Source organism: Pogona vitticeps, chromosome 3, assembly GCF_051106095.1.
Source record: "Pogona vitticeps strain Pit_001003342236 chromosome 3, PviZW2.1, whole genome shotgun sequence".
NCBI classification, from domain to species: domain Eukaryota; kingdom Metazoa; phylum Chordata; class Lepidosauria; order Squamata; family Agamidae; genus Pogona; species Pogona vitticeps.
Genome location: NC_135785.1, coordinates 159,574,067 through 159,594,704, shown reverse-complemented (window position 1 = coordinate 159,594,704; position 20,638 = coordinate 159,574,067). Strand labels below are relative to the sequence as shown.

Sequence of the window (20,638 nt, the reverse complement as noted above, 5' to 3'; positions counted from 1 at the left end):
AAATTTTGGGTGTATGTGTGCCTTTTTGCTTTTATTTTTATTAAACTGGAGCAGAAATCTTAACAGATCCGCTCCAAGAAGCTGATATGGGGGTAGCTTCTACTCTATTGAAAGTAGGTAAATACAAACTATTGTAAATGTAAGTATTTCCATAATAACCGCTAATGCTACCTATCCTGTTTCCATTCTGCAGGGACAGAATTTCGGTTGTAACTCAAACATAACATGTTTAGGGAACATTTGCCTTGTACACTGAGAGGGTGCCTCGTTGTGTTGCACAAGGAGAAAAGTATCTAGTTTTTACTACTTTAAACTATTACGGATTAAATTCCAAAACTCTCCTTCTTTCTAGAACATTAAAAAAACTGTGCATACTCTGGAGTTCTCAGGCGATATATACCTTCATAGCTCATGGGAAAACGCTCCCTTTTTCATAAACAAAATTAACGTCATTAACTGTCAAAGGCTGAAACATGGGTGGATTAGACTGGAATTCCTGTTGGGGGAAAAAAGGCAATCATGCCTTAAACGACAATATAACTGTTATGAAAATTCGCCTCCCCGGGGTGGAATGTGTGCCATGTCTCCCTCTTGCCTGCTCTGAAAGCCAGGAGGGAAAAAAAAGCCGGCAGGCGCTGCTCGCTGCCAAGGACATCCCCGCATCGCTGCCATCATCCGCTGGATGACCTGCCCGCAGCCGTACTAGAAAGAGAAGAGGGCGAACGCCTGCCTGCCTGGAAGGCTAGGATGGAATTTCCGCTCTTCCCTGGCCACGCCCCAAGGAGCTCTAGGCAGAGCCAATAAGGGGCAGGGAACCCGTGTGGTAAAAGGCAAGAGCAGCCGCACAGGTAACGCAAGGTCCAATCGGGTGCGGCCTAAGAAGTGAGAGACGGCGGCAGCGTACATACTTTACTTTTCTTACAGATAGAACACGTACGGGGCGAGGGGGGGGCAGCAGGGAGGAGGAAGAAAAGAGAGGACGTCGGAGCCACGCCCCTTCGTCCTCCCTCGGGCCAATCGGCTTAGGCGATACGTCTCTCCCCTCGCACTTTCTCCCGCCCCCTCCCGCGTGCCAGTGTTTGGGGCAGCGCGCGATCACTGTGTAGCGCGGGAGGGGTGGGTGGCTTGGGGTCACCTGACAGGAGTGGCAGCACGAGCCGGGCCGGCGCCAAGACTAGCTGCGACACCGGAGTGTGACTGACCGACTGGGAGCTCTGCGTGTTGGAGGAGGGAGGGAGGGAGGGAGGGGGATGGGACTCTAGAGCCGCTCTCAGTCTGCGCCTAGAGAGGCGGCGGCGGCGGCGGCAGGACTGGGCTGGTGTCCCAGAAGGCGTGTGGGGGGGGGAAAGGGGGGGGGAAGAGAACAGGCTCACATCAGGAATTAGGTAATTGGGCTTGTGGAGAAAGAAGAGGACTGCCGAGATGGCGACGACGGCGGCGGCGGTGCCTTTTCAGTCGCCTTTGGTGCCCGCGGAGACTCGCAAGTTCACTCGGGCGCTGAGCAAGCCGGGCACGGCCGCCGAGTTGAGGCAGAGCGTCTCGGAGGTGGTGCGAGGCTCCGTCCTTGTGGTGAGTGACGGGAGGGAGAGGAGGAAGAGGAGGAGGGAAAAAGCGCCTGGGAGGGAGGGATGGATGGAGGGATGGGATGGGATGGAGAGAGAGGGAGGGAGAGGTGCCTGCGTGGCGCACGAAGCGCACCTGAGGAGATGGGGTTCCCAAACACGCACTCCTTCTCCCTCTCCCCTTACCTTGGCCTTCTCAGGTGGGAGGCAGAGGTGGTGGGTAGAAGGAGCGGCGGGGCGGTCTGCTCCTTCTCCCCTTCCCACGCACGCATGGGCTTGGTTGGGGAAGCAGCACTGAAGTTTTGAGGGTCGGGATGGGTGTTTTGTGTGTGTGTTGTGGAAACCTGGGGTGCCTCGTCTCTCTTCTGTCCGCCGGCCTCCTTTGAGGTTATGCGGCCAGGCCCTAAGGGTGTCTACTCGGGAGTAAGCCTGTTGACGGGGGAATGGAGTTTCCTCCCCCCCCCCGCGGTCCTCGCTTCTTCCTGCTGGGAGAAAGTCAAGTCTCCCCGCACGGAGCGAGGCTCCCTCCCCACCTCCAGGTAAGCCTGTGAAGGATCGCTGTGGCCGCGGGGTGGAAGGGAAACAAGGAGAGGTCCATGTTTGACATACCCACTCTCCCTTTTTGCTCTTCACCCCCCCCCAGCATAAGTTTCTTTCCCTTTGCCTATCGTTCATTCCAGGGCCTCGCCTGATCGCCGGCTAAAGGAGCGTTTGGTTGGGTGGAGGGAGAAAAAGGGGGCGCCTGCTTCCGGTTGGGCTTTCCCTCTTCTTTCACTTTCTTCCTCGCCTGCCTGAATGGAAAAACCTGTTTCCCGTTGCCCAGATCCCTTGTGTTTCCCGTTCCTTTCGTCGGGATACTGACTGTACAGGAACGGGAAGGAGGAGGCGTCTTTCCATCTGCTAGCTGCTCCAGACGTGCTCTTTTTCCTTCTCTGTAAAAAAACTTCCGTCCATTCACACGGAATCCCGCCTTCGCTTCCTTCCCCGCAACCTGCAGGAATGAGTGAATGAATGAATGAATGAATGAATGAATGGGAAAAGTTTGGTGGGGGAATTTCATGTTGTATATGCAAAAATAACGTTAACAGCAATCCGAAAAACGTTCCTGTATGATCTTCAGATGGGTTTTGAAAAAAGACAAAACATAAGACATAAGGTACTCTTAAATACTGCCCTATCCAGAGTCATAGTGTGTTCTCTGTGTGTTCTGTTGCTGTAAAGGTTCCACGCATAGATAGTGCTTCAGCATAATTTTGGCCAGTCTACCTCTACACCATACCATAGTTCATTTTTCATGGTCCCCTTGTCCTTTTTTTAAAATAATTTTCAAGGGATGTGATAGAGAGGTGGAAGTAGGGAGTGTGCTTCTTCCAGCACAGCTGTATGAATCAAGATTTGAATCTACCCCTTAAAATGTGTATTTATGTAATAGTTGTAAAGTCTCTTAAGTTTTTATCTGATGTTGTTCATCCTGCCTCCAGCCATTTTGGAAGAGTAAAATGTATTCTTGTTATTGTGACAATAGCCTGCCTACTTTTTGTGCCCCAATGTCCCTTTTAACTTGGGTGGGACAAAGATGGAACAGTCAGTAATTGTGTGTGTTGACAGTTTAATTGTTGTTCCATCCACCTGTTCAGACCTGAAATAGCAGTTGTAGTATAATTTAAATATAAGGTTCATGGAAAGAATTGACAAAGAGACAGTTGTCTGGAGTCCTAGTCTAACACTATTCCAAAACCTGAACTGGTTTTTTAAGTTAACTGGGCAGTCTTTATTTTTGTCTTGAGTTCTTCCTTAACAGTGTATTTGTGTGCTCTCTTCTCATCTTGTGTTCACCACATAGGTTAAGGAATATTTTGCTCCGCATTAATAATCATCTTGGATGATTGGGTTATATTATTAGAGTATTTATTTAATCAGTGGTTCTGATTTATTTTATGGTTCATCAATTATTTTGTCAAATAACCTGAGTGTCTGTGATAGAAACAGGGTGGATTTGATTTAAGGCATGGTTTAAATCAATTAGATTTTTTTAAAATTGATTTTTACCTACTCTGGATAGAAACAAAAGCCTACTTTTCCCAAGAAAGACATGTTTCTGATTTCAAGTATATTGTTTTTATTTATCACAATTTACCACAAGTTGAATAGACAGGGAAGTACAGTGGGGTCTTGACTTGAGAACTTAATCCGTATTGGAAGGCGGTTCTCAAGTCAAAAAGTCTGTAAGTCATGTCTCCATTGACCTACAGTGCATTGAAAACCGATTAATCCCGTAACAGGCCGTTTTTGTTCCATTTTGGTTTTTTTCTGGTCTGTAAGTCAAATCTCAGTCTGCAAGTCAAACCTAAATTTTGCGGCCAGAGAAGTCTGTAACTCAAAAAGTCTGTAAGTCAAGCCGTCTGTAAGTCAAGGGTCCACTGTAGGTGATTAAGGAAAATATTGAGTCCCCAGAGTTGCCATTAGCATTCCAGAAGGTCACAGGTGAATAACCTCTGGCAGGTAGGTCAGTATGGTATCTTTTTTTGGTCACAAGCAGAAAAAAACAATTACTGTATGTGCTATTGTTCAAGCCATATTGCAGTAGGCAAAACTTTAGTGTCTCAGAGATGACGTATTCACTATTAGGAAAGTGCAACTACTGTGTTGAACTCGAGTGTAGTTGTGAATTTTGGCTCTTGGTGTTGTGACTATGTCATTCTCAGTGATTATTTTTCTGTTTAGCTTGCAGGAATGGATGCTGTTTAAAATGAAATGAATAAAAATGTTCAGCCTGAAGCCAGGGAGGGTTAATGCCTGACATACTTTCATAGGAAGAGATAACATGGCGGTCACCACTGAGAAGGGCCGGTTACTAGTACCGTAGTGGATTTTCTGGCTTCCCTTGGAGTAGTCATCTAAAGCATTATAGCTTGGGAAGTACAGATGAGACCGGAGGTTGCTCTGTGGGTGAGGTGCTCTGACAAGTAGCAAGGTTGAAATTATACAACTTGCATCATTTTAAATGATCTAGGATATATTTGAGGCATAGTTCTTCTGTTTACAGGTAGGTATCAATCAAATAAAGGTTAAGTTAGGGTGTAGTGGATAGAGTAATGGACTAGGACTCTGGAGAACAGAATTGGAATCCCTGCTCACTGAGGAAGTGGAACTGGTAAAACCGCTCCTTAAATATTGCATTTGCTTTGAAAGCCCTAGTAGGGTTGCTGTAAATCGGTTCCAACTTGATAACGTGTAACAACAACAAACAAGTTATTGAAGATTCTGTTGAGCACTTGATAAGCATTAACACATGTTGGATGCATGCTGATGTCTCATCATTCTGGGATCAGTTCTTCTGTTTTATTGTTGTTCCGTGACATCAAGTCAGAACTGACGTAAAGCAACCTTCACAGGGCTTTTGAGATAAGTGAGATATTTAAGGAGTGGTTTTATCAGTTTCACTCTCCCACTGAGTTTCCATGGCTAAGCAGGGATTTTAACCCAGTTGTCGAGAGCCCTAGTCCATCACTATCCACTACACCACACTGGCTATCCAGAGAATAAATTAGGTCTCTGAAAATTGGATGTGGAAAAATGTCTCCATCTTCAAAAAATGATCTAGAAGAGGATCTGTGCAATTACCAACCAATCATCTTAGCATACAGGAAAGGTTCTACAACCAGTGGACCAGAATCCTAATGATGTATGCTGGTGTAAGTCATGCAATGTAAATTGTAGTGACAAATTGCCACTAGTTAAGGAGTTGACACTTGAGTTGCCCAATTTATACCATTTGACTTAAGACAGGGTACACAAATGATAGGATTAATGAACCTGTGAGCAATTAAAAAGAGAGCACAGTGATTACTAAAAATAGGCATAGGTTATCAAAATCAAGTTATGCCAGGTTAATTTTATCTGTACATGGTGCCTCACAAGACAAATGCCTCACAGGACAAACACTCATAAGACAAATGGTTTTGGTATTTGACTCGCAAGACAAATGTTCCTATGGCTGTGCTTCGCAAGAAGAATGTTTTCCGTTTTTTCTTCCTGCCCCATGTTTGCTGATTTTTAAATGTTTTTCTATGATGTGTAAAGAGTTAAAGTTTTTTGATTAAAATTTTTGAAATCATCTGCACAATATGTATGGCTTTAAAGAACACTTAATAAACTCTTTGTAAACCAAATTTTACTTTGTTATGACTTTTTTTGCCCATAGGAGCACATTAATTAAATTTCAATGCATTCCTATGGGAAAACACGTTTCGCAAGACGAATTTTTCGCAGGACAACATTAACTGCAGAACGAATTAAATTCGTCTTGTGAGGCGCCACCGTAGTTAGAAGCTTGATAGATTAGAGCAGGGGTCTCCAAATTACGGCTCACAGGCCACATTTGGCCCACCTTGCCTTTTTATCCAGCCTGGTCATAGGAAGAGGAGGGAAAGGGGACTCAAGCGAACCCTCACCCCACTGTCTTTGCAAAGACAGCAGGCGTGGGCGATTGCTTGGGTTTCCCTTCCCTCCTTTGGCCCGTGAAAATGTGTGAATATATATGATGTGTTTGGAGACGCCTGGATTAGAGGAATGCTGTGAACATAGTGTATCTTAATATCAGACAAAGTTCCTTATGATACATTTATACTATACAGTGGTGCCTCGCACAACGATGTAAATTGGTTCAAAAAAAAACCCGTTCTGTGAAACATCGTTCTGTGAAACACCATTTCCCATAGGAATGCATTGAAAACCGGTTAATCCGTTCCAATTGGAACGGGTTGCCGTCCTTAAGTGAAAATCCCCATAGGAAACATCGTTGAGGGAAACGCGGTTCCCCAATTGAAATGCATTGAAGCCGACTCAATGCATTTGAATGGGTTTGCGAAGTCCCTTTTCGCTCCTGTAAAAGTGCCTTAAACTCTTTCAAAAGTGTTTTAAATGCTTGCTATCGTTAGACCACCTCTTGGACCCTATGCAAACTTAATTTGGTGTTGTTCTGAGGCGTCCTTAATTTTTGGTGATTTTTTGTTTTCTCCATTGAAAGCCATTGGAGTCCAATGGCTTTCAATGGAGAAAACAAAAAATCACCAAAAATTAAGGACGCCTCAGAACAACACCAAATTAAGTTTGCGTACGTTTCACAAGCTGGACTATCGATGCCAATGGCTTTCAATGGAGAAAACAAAAAAATCACCAAAAATTAAGGACGCCTCAGAGCAACACCAAATTAAGTTTGCATAGGTTTCAGGAGGTGGGCTAACGATAACAAGCATTTAAAACACTTTTCAAACAGTTTAAGGCACTTTTACAGGAGCGAAAAGGGACATCGTTGTGTGAAAATTCCCCATAGGAAACATCGTTGTGTGAGGCGGCAAATTTTTCAGGAAAAGCCATCGTTGTGTGAATTTATCGTTGTGTGAGGCACTCGTTGTGCGAGGCACCACTGTATACAGATTGTGAGTGTTAATGGGTCACAGCCAAAGAGTGCTCACCTCTTTGTCCTGAAGAAAAGTTACAAACTGAGCGTGATAGCTTTCTGTCATAAGGCCCAGTGTTCTCCAGTACTGTATCTTAGTCAATGATGTGGATGAAAGAGTAGCAGGGGATACTCATCATATATGTGGGAGGGCTAGCTAATGTTTTGGAAACTGAATCAGGATGATGAAATCTTTTGGTGGCTACATAGTGAAATTCAACCAGAGGATGTCCAATAGGTGGCTTGGGCTGAAGTCCTATTACACAGCTCCTTGTGCACGACACCATAAGCAGCAAATCAGAGTAAAGTTGATATTAGGGTGCATGTGACTTAGTCAAAGTGGTGAAGTTTGCACCTTGAAATCAGCAAAGAAAATGTTTAATCAGTGGGGTTTTGCAAACAGAGCTATGCAACAGGATTTCAGCCTCAAAATGTTCTCAGTATAGAGGCTAAAATTCCAAACTTAGTCAAACAGGCAGATGAAAAATAGCAAAATTTTGATTTGTTACAGACTAATTTCTGAAAATGTTAGAGACAATTTTAAAGATAAAAGTTATATTCGAAGGTAATTGAGTAAAGGTAGAACTACTCTGTGGGGAAAATGCTGCGAAGTTGCACCCGGGAAGTTGGATTTTCCTGGGTTAATGTGCTTCAGCAAACTACATGAGTCAGCAGAGAGAGAGGAGGAAATCAGCCGTGTTTGCAGCTTGTTAACTATTGGAATCCTCTCTTTCCCACATTTGGTACCTGGATATGCTTGTTTCCATCTTCCTGTTCTTATCTTTCTTTTCTTTTTCCTTTAAAGGTTTGCTATTCTAGTGTTAGAACAGCCATGTGACCAAATAGAAAGGGGAAAAGCAAGGAACTGAGAGAGGAAGAAGTTTTAAGGTAGCTGTGCTCTGGCTGTCTAGGTTTGTAGCAGGTAGAGTTAGAGCACAGCTTGCCTTAAAATTCTTGCTCTTTGCATATTTTTTATATTCTCCCCTGTCCTGCTTGCTTAGCTGCCCTAGCACTAGATTAGTAAACTAAAGAAAGAAAGAGAGACAGAAAGAAAGAAAGAAAGAAAGAAAGAAAGAAAGAAAGAAAGAAAGAAAGAAAGAAAGAAAGGGAAACAAGCATATCCAGCAGACGTGGGGAAGAAAGGATTAAAATGATAGCCATTTCCCCGCTACCCTACATCGCTCACTGCTGCTGTAGCTGGTTGGAATGGCTTCAGACACTGTGGCTTCAGTTCCTCTCCACGTTGATGAAAGAGATCACACTATTTGAATGCATTTGATTAAAAAAAGTAGAAGCCCCTGCAGCGAAGGAAAAAACAACAGATATGCTGGGTAGGGGGGACATCAGGCTGATTCGCTTTGAATTTTTTATCTTGTAGTCAAAGGAAAATAATGCAAATTAGTTAGTCCTAGTCTTGGAATATTTTCTGTTTTGTCAATGTAATAGCACCCTAACATAGTAGTTTTGGAAGGAGGAATGTCTGTTTTTAGTCTTTTGCTCTTTGAAAGAATATTATACACTAAAACACACAAAATCTGTCTTTATTTTGTATTATGTACACAGTATGTTTATTGTAATGTACTGACATATTAACTGTCAGGCAGAAGTTGACAGGAGCTGCAGATTTGAGAGTCCACTATTCATACATTATGTGATATGAATATCATTCCTGCCCATAGTCCCCCTCCTTTCTTTCCTTCCTCTGGTCCTGTCTTTGCCTGCTCTTTCTTCCTCTGGTCCCTCCTCCATGATCCTTTTATTGTTTTGCGTGAGAAAACTAGAGCAGGGAAAGTGAGGGGGAGGTAGTAATGATCTTGTGGTTTTTGTGGATGATCTATGGATTTGTTCTGATGTATGAATTTTTGTGTGGGGGGGGGGGAGGAAATTCCGATGTCTTGTATTTTTTTATATGAATGCATGTCAAAGAATGTTAGAAAATGTCCCAGAAGGGAAAACAGTTGGGATTTTAAATGTGCATGCACATATGTGCACAGAACACATTGGGATTCCCCCATTTCTCCTTATTTGCAGGCTGAGCGCCTTGAACTTTCCATCTGAAGTTCTGAATGTGAAAAGCACCTGAATGGTGCTGGTGGGTGAATCCTAATGTGGTGTGTGTGTGTGCGCACACACGCTCATGTATTTCAAAGCTCCATCTGTTTTCCCTTGATTGAAAAACATGATTGAATCCTCCAGCATGAAAAAGTAGAAGCAGAGGCAAAAGGGAAAAAAAGCTGCTTTGGCAGCAAAAAGGCTGGAAACAGTCAAATCATCCTTGTGCATATACTTCAAAGTCATATGCTTCAAATTCAAACATTTTATAAATGCGGCAAACCCCACCATATTTGAACATGTGTTGCATTCTTAAGTTTGTGGACATCACAGTTATTTATGACAGGAAATTCTACAGTGTAGGCACAGTGTGAAGAAGTACTTAACACTTACCTATCATTAATATCTCATGTGTGTCCACTGGATGTCTCAGAGTTTTTGCTGAAAACAGAGAACTAACACCCCCAAGTTAAACCTACAATGAATTTGCTTTTGTTTTTTGCTGTTTAATAGTCTGTTTACCAAACAGATAAATGAAAGGCTGCTTAGTATTAAACTAGAATTTATTCTACAATAAATCTGTTGGTCTGCAATATAACTGTAGCATTCACCCTTATTATGTTAAGTACTTATGAATATTCATATTTTAGGCTAATATTGCTGAGAGGCGGAGCCAAGAGATATGTAATAAAGAGGTGGAGTCAGAGAGGGAGTCAGTCAGAGAGTGAGTGGAGAAGGAGACAGAGTGTGGTAGTTTGGGAGATCTGAGGTGTGATTAGAGTGAAAAGTGAATAAAAACTGTAATGACAAATAGAAGGTTGATGATAATAGAAGTTACCTATGATTAATATTCAGAGATCTGTAATCAATAAAAACATTTTACAGTGGGGTGCTGCAGCCATATGAATTTGGGACATTAAAAACAGCATATAATTTTGGAACTGCCTATAAGAACTTGAGGCACATTGTTAGAACCAAACAATGCCTTGAAGATGATTTATCATCTTGCTATTTGTTTTTTGTTTATGTTTGGCTTTTTGTTTGTTTGTTTGATATTCTTAGTGGTTGATTCACCTGTTACTGCATTTTTATTTCTTCCATGACCATGTGGCCTTTTCCTGATTGTTCACATTAGGTTATCCAAAACATTGTTTAAAATTATTTTTCACTTTTTAAGGAATATAATATACTGTATAGTATACACTTACATTTTCTTTTATTGGAGTGTTCATTTGTGGAAACTGTAAAATATACTAACATTGTCTAGCATTTTCAGCAGTATACACCAATAATGTTTCTAGTTGCTATGCAATTAAAATTGTAGAAGAAGCTTAAGAATGTTTCAAAGTTTTGAATTTCTGTTAAAATTCTCTTTTGCTATGCAGCAGAGGTACAGAGATCCACAGAGGAGAATCACTACAAGTTCTCCATAGTCCCACTCCTTTCTCATTAATTGTCACTTAGTCTCAATAACACACTCTGAGACATTGGTATTACAAATAAAAAAATTATTTACTTGCATCTTTTAATTACGGACTTCCTTTACTGCACACATACTTAGCAACCAGCTAAACAGTTCAACAGCAAACAAGATGCCTCCAATTGAGGAAAGAGAAGAGAAAAGCACTCAGTAGAGAGGTGTAACTCTCCTTGAATTCAAAGGGTGAAAGGAACATTTGGTTACAGCTATACAGATAGACAATCACTGCAGTCCAGAATAGTTCCTCCTAGTTAAACAAACCACAGGTAGTAAGTAAATAAAACTCCAGCAGAGATTAGTACAGAGGTGTCATATTCAATTTCATCTTGGGCCACATTGGCATTATGGTTGCCCTCAAAGGGTCTGTTGTATTTCTAAGACTATATAAATGTATCTACTCTTTATCATATTAAATATAATCCTCATTTGATTGTTACTGGTTTTAGTAATGGCATGAGTAATAGCTAGCTCTAAAAGTAAGTCTGTGATCAAAGTCTAGAAATAATGGCAAGCAGATAAGAATGGGAATTGGCAATAGCGAGGACTAAATTTCCCATGGTGCTGTATGCTGCCCAAGCGGCTGCACTTTCTGACTCTTCGCTGCTTGGAATGCTGGGATTAGAAGTCCCGCTGGGTGGATTCCCAGCATCCTTGCGGAGCATGGTGGGTGACCGAGTAAGCACCTGCATATTGTACAGTGGGGTCTTGACTTGAGAACTTAATCCATATTGGAAGGCGGTTCTCAAGTCAAAAAGTTCTCAGGTCAAATCTGCATTTCCCATAGGAATGCATTGAAAACCATTTGATCCGTATCTGCTCTTTTCCGTCCATAGAAACTAATGGGAAGCTGCTATTCCGCCTTCGACCACTAGAGGGGGATATTTTGTTTCTTTTTTTCTTAGGTCAAGAAAGGTTCAGGGAAGGCAGGGAAAATACAGTCCAGGCAGTACAGGACCAGGCAGTCTGAAGACTGTCTCCCAATCCACTCTCTAAACGCTGGGAGGAGTGAGGAAGCAGACAGGCACCCTTTTCACTGGCCAACAGTTAACTGAAAGTTCAAATTTTACACTTTCCCTGCCTCCCACGTGGTTTCTTTTAGTTCTTAACTCAAATCGAAGTATGTAAGTCAAGTCAATATTTTCCTATGAGAGTGGTTCTTAAGTCAAAATGTTCTTAACTCGAGCCGTTCTTAAGTCAAGACCCCACTGTATACTGCGCAGTAGCAGGCAACACTGTGAGGGCCACATGAAACGGGTGGGCGGGCTGGATTTGGCCCTGAGTTTGACACATGTGGATTAGTATATGGAAGTAATAGAAAATAAAACTTCTGTTTCCTCTGTGCTTTAGAATGCTATGTGTTACAGAGATGGATGATCCTTCACACTGGATGTCCTAGTTTTTGAGTTTGAGAGGTAGAATGTGTGTAAAGGAAAATGCTCCTTTTAACATATGGAGGATTTATCATAATCATAGGATTTATCATAATCATCAGAATGTAAAAAAAATGTGATTCCGGAACTCCTTAATTAGTTGAGATCAAAACTTTGTGTTGGTTTTGTATGTTGTGCTTTGATGATTAAAAGAATTGGCTGGAATGAGAAAATATTTAAAATTTTCAAACATTGATTTGAAATCAGTATGATGCTGGCACTTAACTGTGGATACTGTGACTCTTTCTTCCCTTACTTTCCCCTCTGCAGGCTTCAGTGCTGCTTGAATACTGGCTCTAAAGTCTGTATTCAAGCAGTACTGAATCTTGAAATTGTAATGATAGTCTTCCCAAGGTCCTCAAACCTCATGGCATCACAGTATTTGGTTGGCAAATGGAGGACCTGAAAAGGCCGGTACTGCATACTGACAGTCTTAAAAATGGTTCCTTGCAGTAAGAAGGTTATGTATGTATGATAATAAGCAATACATGAGTGTGCAATACGTGAGCAATACAAAAGTTTTATGGTTTCAGACTATTTTATTTGAGTTGATCTTTTCTTCTTAACATTTTGATATGCATTTTATAGATAGATTGGACTTATTTACCTTCCCTTTTTAAAACAACTGCAACTAGTAGAAACAAAAACAAAATTTCGATGTTCTTTTTTTATTCGTTTGAATCATTGCGCAATTCAAAATCATGGGCACATGTGAAATACTGTAGAGGCAAAATAAAAAAAGCAGTTGAAATACAGTGTATCAAGACAATCAGACTATTTTTGACCAGAAGCGATTAGAATTTAGATGTGCGCAGAAAGTTCTCCTTGATTTCAATTGTCATCCGTCCAGCGAATTGGCATTCATAAAATGGGTGGGTTCTGTTCTGTTCCAGTACAGTGCTTTTGGAAGGGAAGGATTTGCCAGCTGCATTCTGTTGTCCAGGGGATGCCCAACTGTACTCACAAGGCTTTTTCACTGTTTGAGGAGGCTCCTCCTATGTCCTTTTCTGTGTGAAACGGCAGAGACCTTCATGGGGACATTCAGTGTTTAAGTCAGACGTGGGCATAGTATAGTCCTCTGCAGCTGTCAGCATTCTTTTTATGTTGATATGAATTGCAGTCCAATAACATCTGGACCAACCCTGGATTAAGGTATATTCTCTGTTTGCATTGCTCTGGGAGCTGGATAATCTAGTTAGTGATTCATTTTGTGGTAACTTCCTATTTGTTTGAAGGCAGAATGGAAATTTTGCTTAATATAAAATGTGAATTTGAAATAGCTGAGACTAGGTATTATCTAATTACACTGATTGCTGTCTCTAACCTTCCCTAGTTTCTATGTTGTTTGTGGATCCAACTCAGAATGCTCATTTTGAACTACAGGTATATGAATCTACATGACTTGGGTGTCTAACAGAGTGCCTCCTCTGTATGCATCTGTCTTGTCTTTAAAGGTCATATGTGAATGCCTTTTGTTTGACACTTCAATCTGAGGTTTTGAAGGAAGTGGTAAAAGAGCTTCTTTGGTGGTAACCCTCTGGCTTTGGAATGCTCTCCTTAGGAAAGATTACCTGGCACCCACGTTGTTATCTTTGTGATCCCAGACCAACATTTTTTGTACTTTGTTAATTAATATATTCTAAGCATTTGCAGTAATTAAAGATTTACTACTCTGATCTCTGTGCTCTGATGTTTATCTGCTGTATGACAATTTTTGTAACGTTCTTATATTTTATTGTCCCTTCTTGGGTTTTATACTATACTAGATCATGATGACGTACTGTAATCTTATTTTTTGTGTTATGAGTTGATTTGTACAACACTGAAATAATTTCTTTTCAAAATATAAATACAGTGGTGCCTCGCATGACGAATTTAATTCGTTCTGCAGTTAATGTTGTCCTGCAAAAAATTTGTCTTGCGAAACGTGTTTTCCCATAGGAATGCATTGAAATCTAATTAATGTGTTCCTATGGGCAAAAAAAGTCAGAACAAAGTAAAATTTGGTTTACAAAGGGTTTATTTAAGTGCTCTTTAAAGCCATACATATTGTGCAGATGATTTCAAAAATTTCAATAAAAAACTTTAACTTTTTACACATCATAGAAAAACATTTAAAAATCAGCAAACATGGGGCAGGAAGAAAAAACGGAAAACATTCTTCTTGCGAAGCACAGCCATAGGAACATTTGTCTTGCGAGTCATCAACCTCATTGCCAAAACCATTTGTCTTGCAAGTTTTTTTGTCCTGCGAGGCATTTGTCTTGTGAGGCACCACTATATGTGGTTAGACATGGGATATTGGAGACAAATACGAATATTGCCATCACAGGTGGCCGGCCCCTTTTGACCCTCCCCACAGAATCAGGTACTCCATTCATTGGGCTTTGTGTAGCATGTACGGCCATTGTTGGTAACAGTGTGCCAGTCGTGGAAGTAGCTTGGCTGGCGCTTCCACGCATCCCTGTGCTGCTGACCAGTCCAGCAGCTGAGTGGGGAGACTCATCATCCCTCCTCCTTGCTGGAGTGGTCAGCACTGCAGTAAGACAGGGAAGTGCCTGTGGGAAGGGAATGGACCTCCGTGGCACCTGTGATGCCGCGCTTCGTATTCCCCATAATACAAACATAAAACTCTTGTGTAGTTTTGGTAACATCTGTAGGTTTGCTGTTGTGAAATTAAGCAGATGTATCCTGTCTGAATGTGGCATGGGAATTTACATCTATCAATGGTATAATTTCAGAAAAATTTGATAAACATGTCTGATTTATAGCAGCTTTAAACATAGGCTTTTAATTATATACACTTTTGTGCCCATAAGTTGGAAACATTTTCTCCAGTCTCTCACTATGCAACTTAATGCTTTCCTACTTCCACTCCCATGATCTTCCAACCCAATCTTATTTCTAGAAAAAAAAAACATTAACACTGAAGCTGGGATTTGTGAAGTGTCAGCTCTTAGTATAAGCTTTTAAATTTGAAGATCGGTATCCTGTTTGAATAGCTGCATCGCAATGACAGTTGCACTTATAAATGTTGCTACTGATGAAGTGCTGGGCATGTTGTACACATGCTGGGTACATGCCTGGTTGCACGACCAGGCACAGGCTGAGCACTGCACTAATTGGCCCTATCTGCTTCCACAGTTGCCATTCCATGAATGCTAATTTGAACCAGATACTGATTTAATTCTCCAAACCAATTTTTGTAAAGTGTATTTTACATTGAATATTTAATATATGCTTATGCATGTTTTACAACAGTAAAGAAAGCAATACTATTCTACTATTATGAAAATATGCTAGCATACATGCTTTGCTTAAAAATTCTAAATATTCAATTCATTCTCAAACATACTGCAAAACTTAACCATGCTTGTTTTCATTCTGTAAGTATAGACCTGTGTACTTTTCATTATTTTATATTTCACCCCATAATGATGTGGATACTTGCCCTAATCCCTTCTTGCCACCGTTATATCTGTTCATCCTACATCCACGTGTTGTGCCTATCCATTTCATTCCCATCCAGAATATGGCCTGCAGCTGCTAACTGATGTCTCTAACTCAAATGGAAAGTGTAGAGGAAAATGTTATAATTATCCTCTAGTGTCCTGATTTCATTGTTCTGAATTGCAAAGAAAGGGATTGGAAGGGAAATATCAAGAAACAGTGTACAGTGGTACCTCGCAAGACAATTACAGTGGTGCCTCGCTTAGCGATTGCGCCGTTTGACGACGAAATCGCTTAGTGGCGCTGTTTTTGCGATTGCAAAAGCGATCGCTTTGCAATGTTCTCTATGGGAAAATTTCGCTTTGCGATGATCACAGGGAAGTGATCGTCACAAAGCCCCCATTTTTGCACAGCTGATTGGCGGTTTCAAAATGGCTGCGGAAAAAAACATGGCCGCTCACTGTGTTTAGGGACGGATTCCTCGCTTTAGAGGCACCGAAAATGGCGGCGCTATGGAGGATCTTCGCTTTAAGGTTAGTTTTAAGCCCATAGGAACGCATTGAAGGGGTTTCAATGCGTTTCTATGGGCTTTTTAATATCACATAGTGATGTTTTCGTTCTGCAGCGATTTTTGCGAAACGAATTAACGTCGCTAAGCGAGGCACCACTGTACCCCTCAAAACAATGAATCCACATGATGACGAGGTTTTGCGACCGCCATTTTGCTTCACAAAACAGTGATTCCTATGGGGGAATTTCGTTGGATGACAGTTTGGTCCATGCTTTGCGGACTGTTTTTTCGCAAGACGAAAATTTTTACAGCTGATTGTCGGCTTTGCAAAATGGCTTCCCTAGGGGCAATCTTCACAAAACAGGTGTTTTCGGGTCCGTTTTTCGCAAGACAGCGATTTAAAACAGCTGATTGGTGCTTTGCAAAGCAGCTTCCCTATGGGCAATTTTCGCTGGATGACGATGATTTTTCCCCATTGGAACGCATTAAACGGGTTTCAGTGCATTCCAATGGGGAAACGCTTTTTGCAAGACAATGTTTTCACAAGACAGCGATTTCAATGGCATGAATTAACATCGTCTTGCAGGGCACCACTTTAGGTGCATAAAGGCTAAGTTGCAAATAAGCACAGTGTCTGAGATCATGTTTATTGCTTGCAAGCCTAAAAGTCAAGGCATGTATTACAACTTCGAGTTGTCATGCTTGTTGGTACATGAATTAATCCACAAGTACTGTGAATAAGCCTTATAAGTTTTATTTTAAGCTGAAGATTTTTTTAAATCCTGCAATTAAAATCTGATTATAAAATCCTGAAAATATTTAGGATTTGGTATACGTACTTTTATATGATATACTTTCTTGAAAATATCAAGCTTTAGTTTTCTAAATACATATCTAATAGTTACTTTGAGAACCAGGGTTATAGTAAACCTTAAGTGATTGTGTTGATGAATCCAGAGGACAGTTTTGTATTTTTTCCTACTGTAAAACTAAAATGGTATTATAATTCTGGGGATCTATTAGTTTACACTGCCTTTTCCAAAAACTTCTAGCTTTTTATATATTTAATGGGTCTCTTCTTTTTGTAAACTTTGTTGGGAATGTAGCTGAAAACTAAAGAAAACAACTGAAAAGCAATTAGAACATGTGGTATATCTTTAAAAATTGTCAAACCCCACTGATGGGTGTCATACATGTTATGATTTGAACTAGCTTTATGAGTGAATTGATTGAGTAGATAATCATAACTTTGCTGGTGTTGTTATTCATAGTAGTTTTTCAAAAGCTGTTTGTGTAGCTTTTTAGATCCAGAGGTTTGAATCTCCAATATATCTCTCAGGAAAGAGCCAGCTCAGAAGAAGAAAATGGGGAACCAATTCTGAGTATACCTAGAAAACACTGGAAAAAGTTGCTACAAATCAGAATTGACTTGCCTCATGATTAATCAGTTAAGTTGGTTAAGAACTGAATAGTGGAGTTGTGGAGCTATTTTAAGATATCTTTTGCTACACGGACTTTCTCTTCTGTCTAAAATTTACAGAATCCTTCTAATTCAAATTGGATTATATTCTCAGGAAGGAATGTTTGTACATGTGGAAGATGTGCAGTTTAATCCTATGCATGCTTATTTGGAAGTGTTGTAGCTCATTCAGTGGATTCTAAGCTTCAGTATGATATTTAAAACCAAATATTTAAAATATGCGCATGTGCTCAATGCAAAACCATTCTAAGGTGCATTTGACAGCTCAGTCAGTTTGTCAGAAGATTATTACTGATATCTGAGGAAGTGGACTTGTTCACAAAAGCTCACATTAGAATATAACAGTCTTTAAGGTTCCACAATGTTTGTGTTGTCGTTATTTCTTTTCTTTTCTTTTTGGCTTGATATGCTAGCACAGACTAACATGGCTGCCTCTTCTAATACTGAAAGAACACGCTTTACAAAAAAAAGTATTTAAATAAAACTGATTTAAATCATGATTTAAACCGCTACTCATTAAGACTCAGTTTACATCATTATTTTTAAATGTAGAGACTCATTCCTGCTGGTAGTTATAATCTCTAATATTTGCAACCAGATGAAGATTTCATATTTAGAATAATAAATATGAATAAAACAGCTATATCAGAACAGGTTCTAGTTTAATAGGTTAGTCACTCTTATTTGGAGAACAACTGTTTTATTCAACTAAAACAATAACATTATATAGCATGCATATTCTTGTATTTGCCTAAACATCAGTGTGTTCATTGTACGTAGATTTGCAGAACAACAATGGGATTAAGGTCTTTTCCTGAACTTTGTTCATTTTTATGCCATTTTTACTGTGAAGAAATGTGTCTTATCTCAGCTTAGATAAGTTGGATTAATTGGTTTACCAGAAAGTTAAGTATTGCATTGCATGCTTTATGCTACATAACTAAGTTCTGTTTCTTGCTCAATAATCTTTGAACTATGTGTCTTAAAAAGAAAACTATCTAGATTTTTCCTCCAAAATCATGTCATTAAAATTAATTTAAATTAAAAATTCAATTTAAATTTTAAAAAATCAGATTTTTAAATTAAAAAATATAATTGATTTTAATTCACCCTGATTTTAGACATCAGCTAGTTCAGCGGTGGCGAACCTTTTTGGGCTCGTGTGCCCAAACTGAAAAAAAACCCTAAAACAGTAGGCGGTGTGCCGCAGCCGTGGCAGCGGACCCAAAGTGGTGGCGGCAGCGGCGGCAGACCCTGAAGTGGCGGTGAAAGGGGGAATCCCGGCACGGAGGTGCCTTAAGACCCCACACCAGATCCGCTGGCAGCACCAGGGACTTGTACACACACACTCGATGAAGCCCTTGCAGGGGCATTGTTCTCCTCCACCTCCTGCCTGCCTCCAGCGCTGCCCCCTTTTCCTCTCCAGTCCCAACTGGGACTTTGTCCCTTTAAGCGAGAGAGGGGGTGTCCTACATCATTAGAGGGAGGCAGGAGGGGAGATGGAAGGCAAGTTATTTTCTCATGTTCCTTTGTTTCCATCTGCCGGTGCTTGCAGGATTCAAGGGAAGGCAAGATCTCCTTACTCCCCCCCCACACACACACACATACACCTCCTCAGGTTTGGCTGTGTGGGGTGGGAGGAGTAGCGATCTGGTGACCTATGGCTTGCGTGCTGGCAGAAAGGGCTCCGCCAGCTGTGGTGTGCGTGCCATAGGTTTGCCATAGCTGAACTAGCTCAAGAACTGCTGGATAGCTCAGTGGTATAGGCATCTGGCTCTGGAGCTAGAGGTGAGGAATTGGATCCCCCACTGTACCTCATTGACAGAGGCTGAACTTTTCCAGTTGTGCACCTCACAAGGACTGGGAAGAATGTGTTTGGCAGACTTCTCGCTCAACTCATCCAAAGGACTTTAAACTAAATCTCCAGGGGAAAGGAGGACAGTCTCTAGGGCCAAACCCAAAGCACAAAACCCATGACACTGAACTTGACAGTGAGGAAGGAAGTGGTGAGAAGGAAGGGACACTCAAGTATAAAACATGAGACACAGGAAGCAAACAAAAGGTCAGCCATAAAGGGCTCAGAGTATACACTAATGCTCAAGGCGTGGGAACAAACAGGGAGAACTTGAAGTCCTAGTATGTGAGGGCAGGTATGACATTGTTGCCATTACTGAAACTTGGTGGGAACAAAACCCATGATTGGAATATGCTGCTAGAAGGATATAAAACTGCTGTACTGCAGCCAAAACTGTGCTCACGACCTAGGGTTCAATCCCAGGTAGCCGGCTCAAGGTTGACTCAGCCTTCTATCCTTCTGAGGTCGGTAAAATGAGTACCCAGCTTGCTGGAGGGGGGCAATGTGTAGCCTGCATAATTAACTTGTAAACCGCCCAGAGAGTGCTTGAAGCGCTATGGGGCGGTATATAAGCAGCATGCTTTGCTTTTTGCCTGACTGACAACTTATCATCCAAAAGGTGGAGGAGGGAACTAGAGGGTCAGCCATACTGGACTTAATACTTACTAATAGGGAGGAAATAGTTGAGAGAGTGGAAATTGTAAGAACTTTAGGAGAAATCGACCATGTCATATTAGAATTCACCATCATGCAGGCAAGAGTAACTATACCAAGTTAGACTAATGTTCTAGATTTTAAGAGAGCTGACTTTAACAAACTAAGAGATGTAATAGGAAAGATTCCATGAATGGAAATCCTAAAGGGGAAAATAGTTCAGGATGCTTGGGAAACCCTGAAAGGTGAGATAATAAAGGCCCAAATCAATACAATGCAGCAGAGAAAGAAAAACAAGAGACGTCTGACAAGACTGGCATGGATGCACACAGAGTTCTCTGACAAGCTAAGGGACAAAAAGGATAGGTATAAAAAACTGAAAAAGGGGCTTGTAACTGCCATGTTCCCACGAAAATAAGACAGTCTTATATTAATTTTTGCTCCAAAAATATATTGGGGCTTATTTTCAGGGGATTTATTGTTTTCATGTACAAGATTCTACATTTATTCAAATACAGTCATGTCATCGTCTTCTGGTTGCTGCACAGTGGTGGAGGGTGGGGTTTCACTTAACTGGGGCTTATTTTCAGGTTAGGTCTTATTTTCAGGGAAACAGGGTAGAACAGAATACCAGCAAATACTTGAATCTACAAGGATGGAGTTAGGAAGCTGTCTTGACTCTAAACCAGTGCTTGGCATCAGT

General features: G+C 41.1%; 1 protein-coding gene across 4 annotated transcripts in view; it reads left to right on the top strand.

The window, feature by feature from the left end:
- Window positions 1-1,328: 1,328 nt before the first annotated feature.
- DOCK9 (dedicator of cytokinesis 9) overlaps window positions 1,329-20,638 on the top strand; it is a 165,131-nt gene continuing 145,821 nt past the window's right edge. For 3 of the 4 annotated variants that reach the window (XM_072994670.2, XM_072994661.2, XM_072994658.2), the window contains exon 1: window positions 1,329-1,569. In XM_072994670.2, the coding sequence (XP_072850771.2) occupies window positions 1,423-1,569 (147 nt within the window). In that variant the 5' untranslated portion in view covers window positions 1,329-1,422. The remainder of the gene's footprint in view (window positions 1,570-20,638) is intronic. The other variant, XM_020801587.3, reaches the window with a different exon arrangement.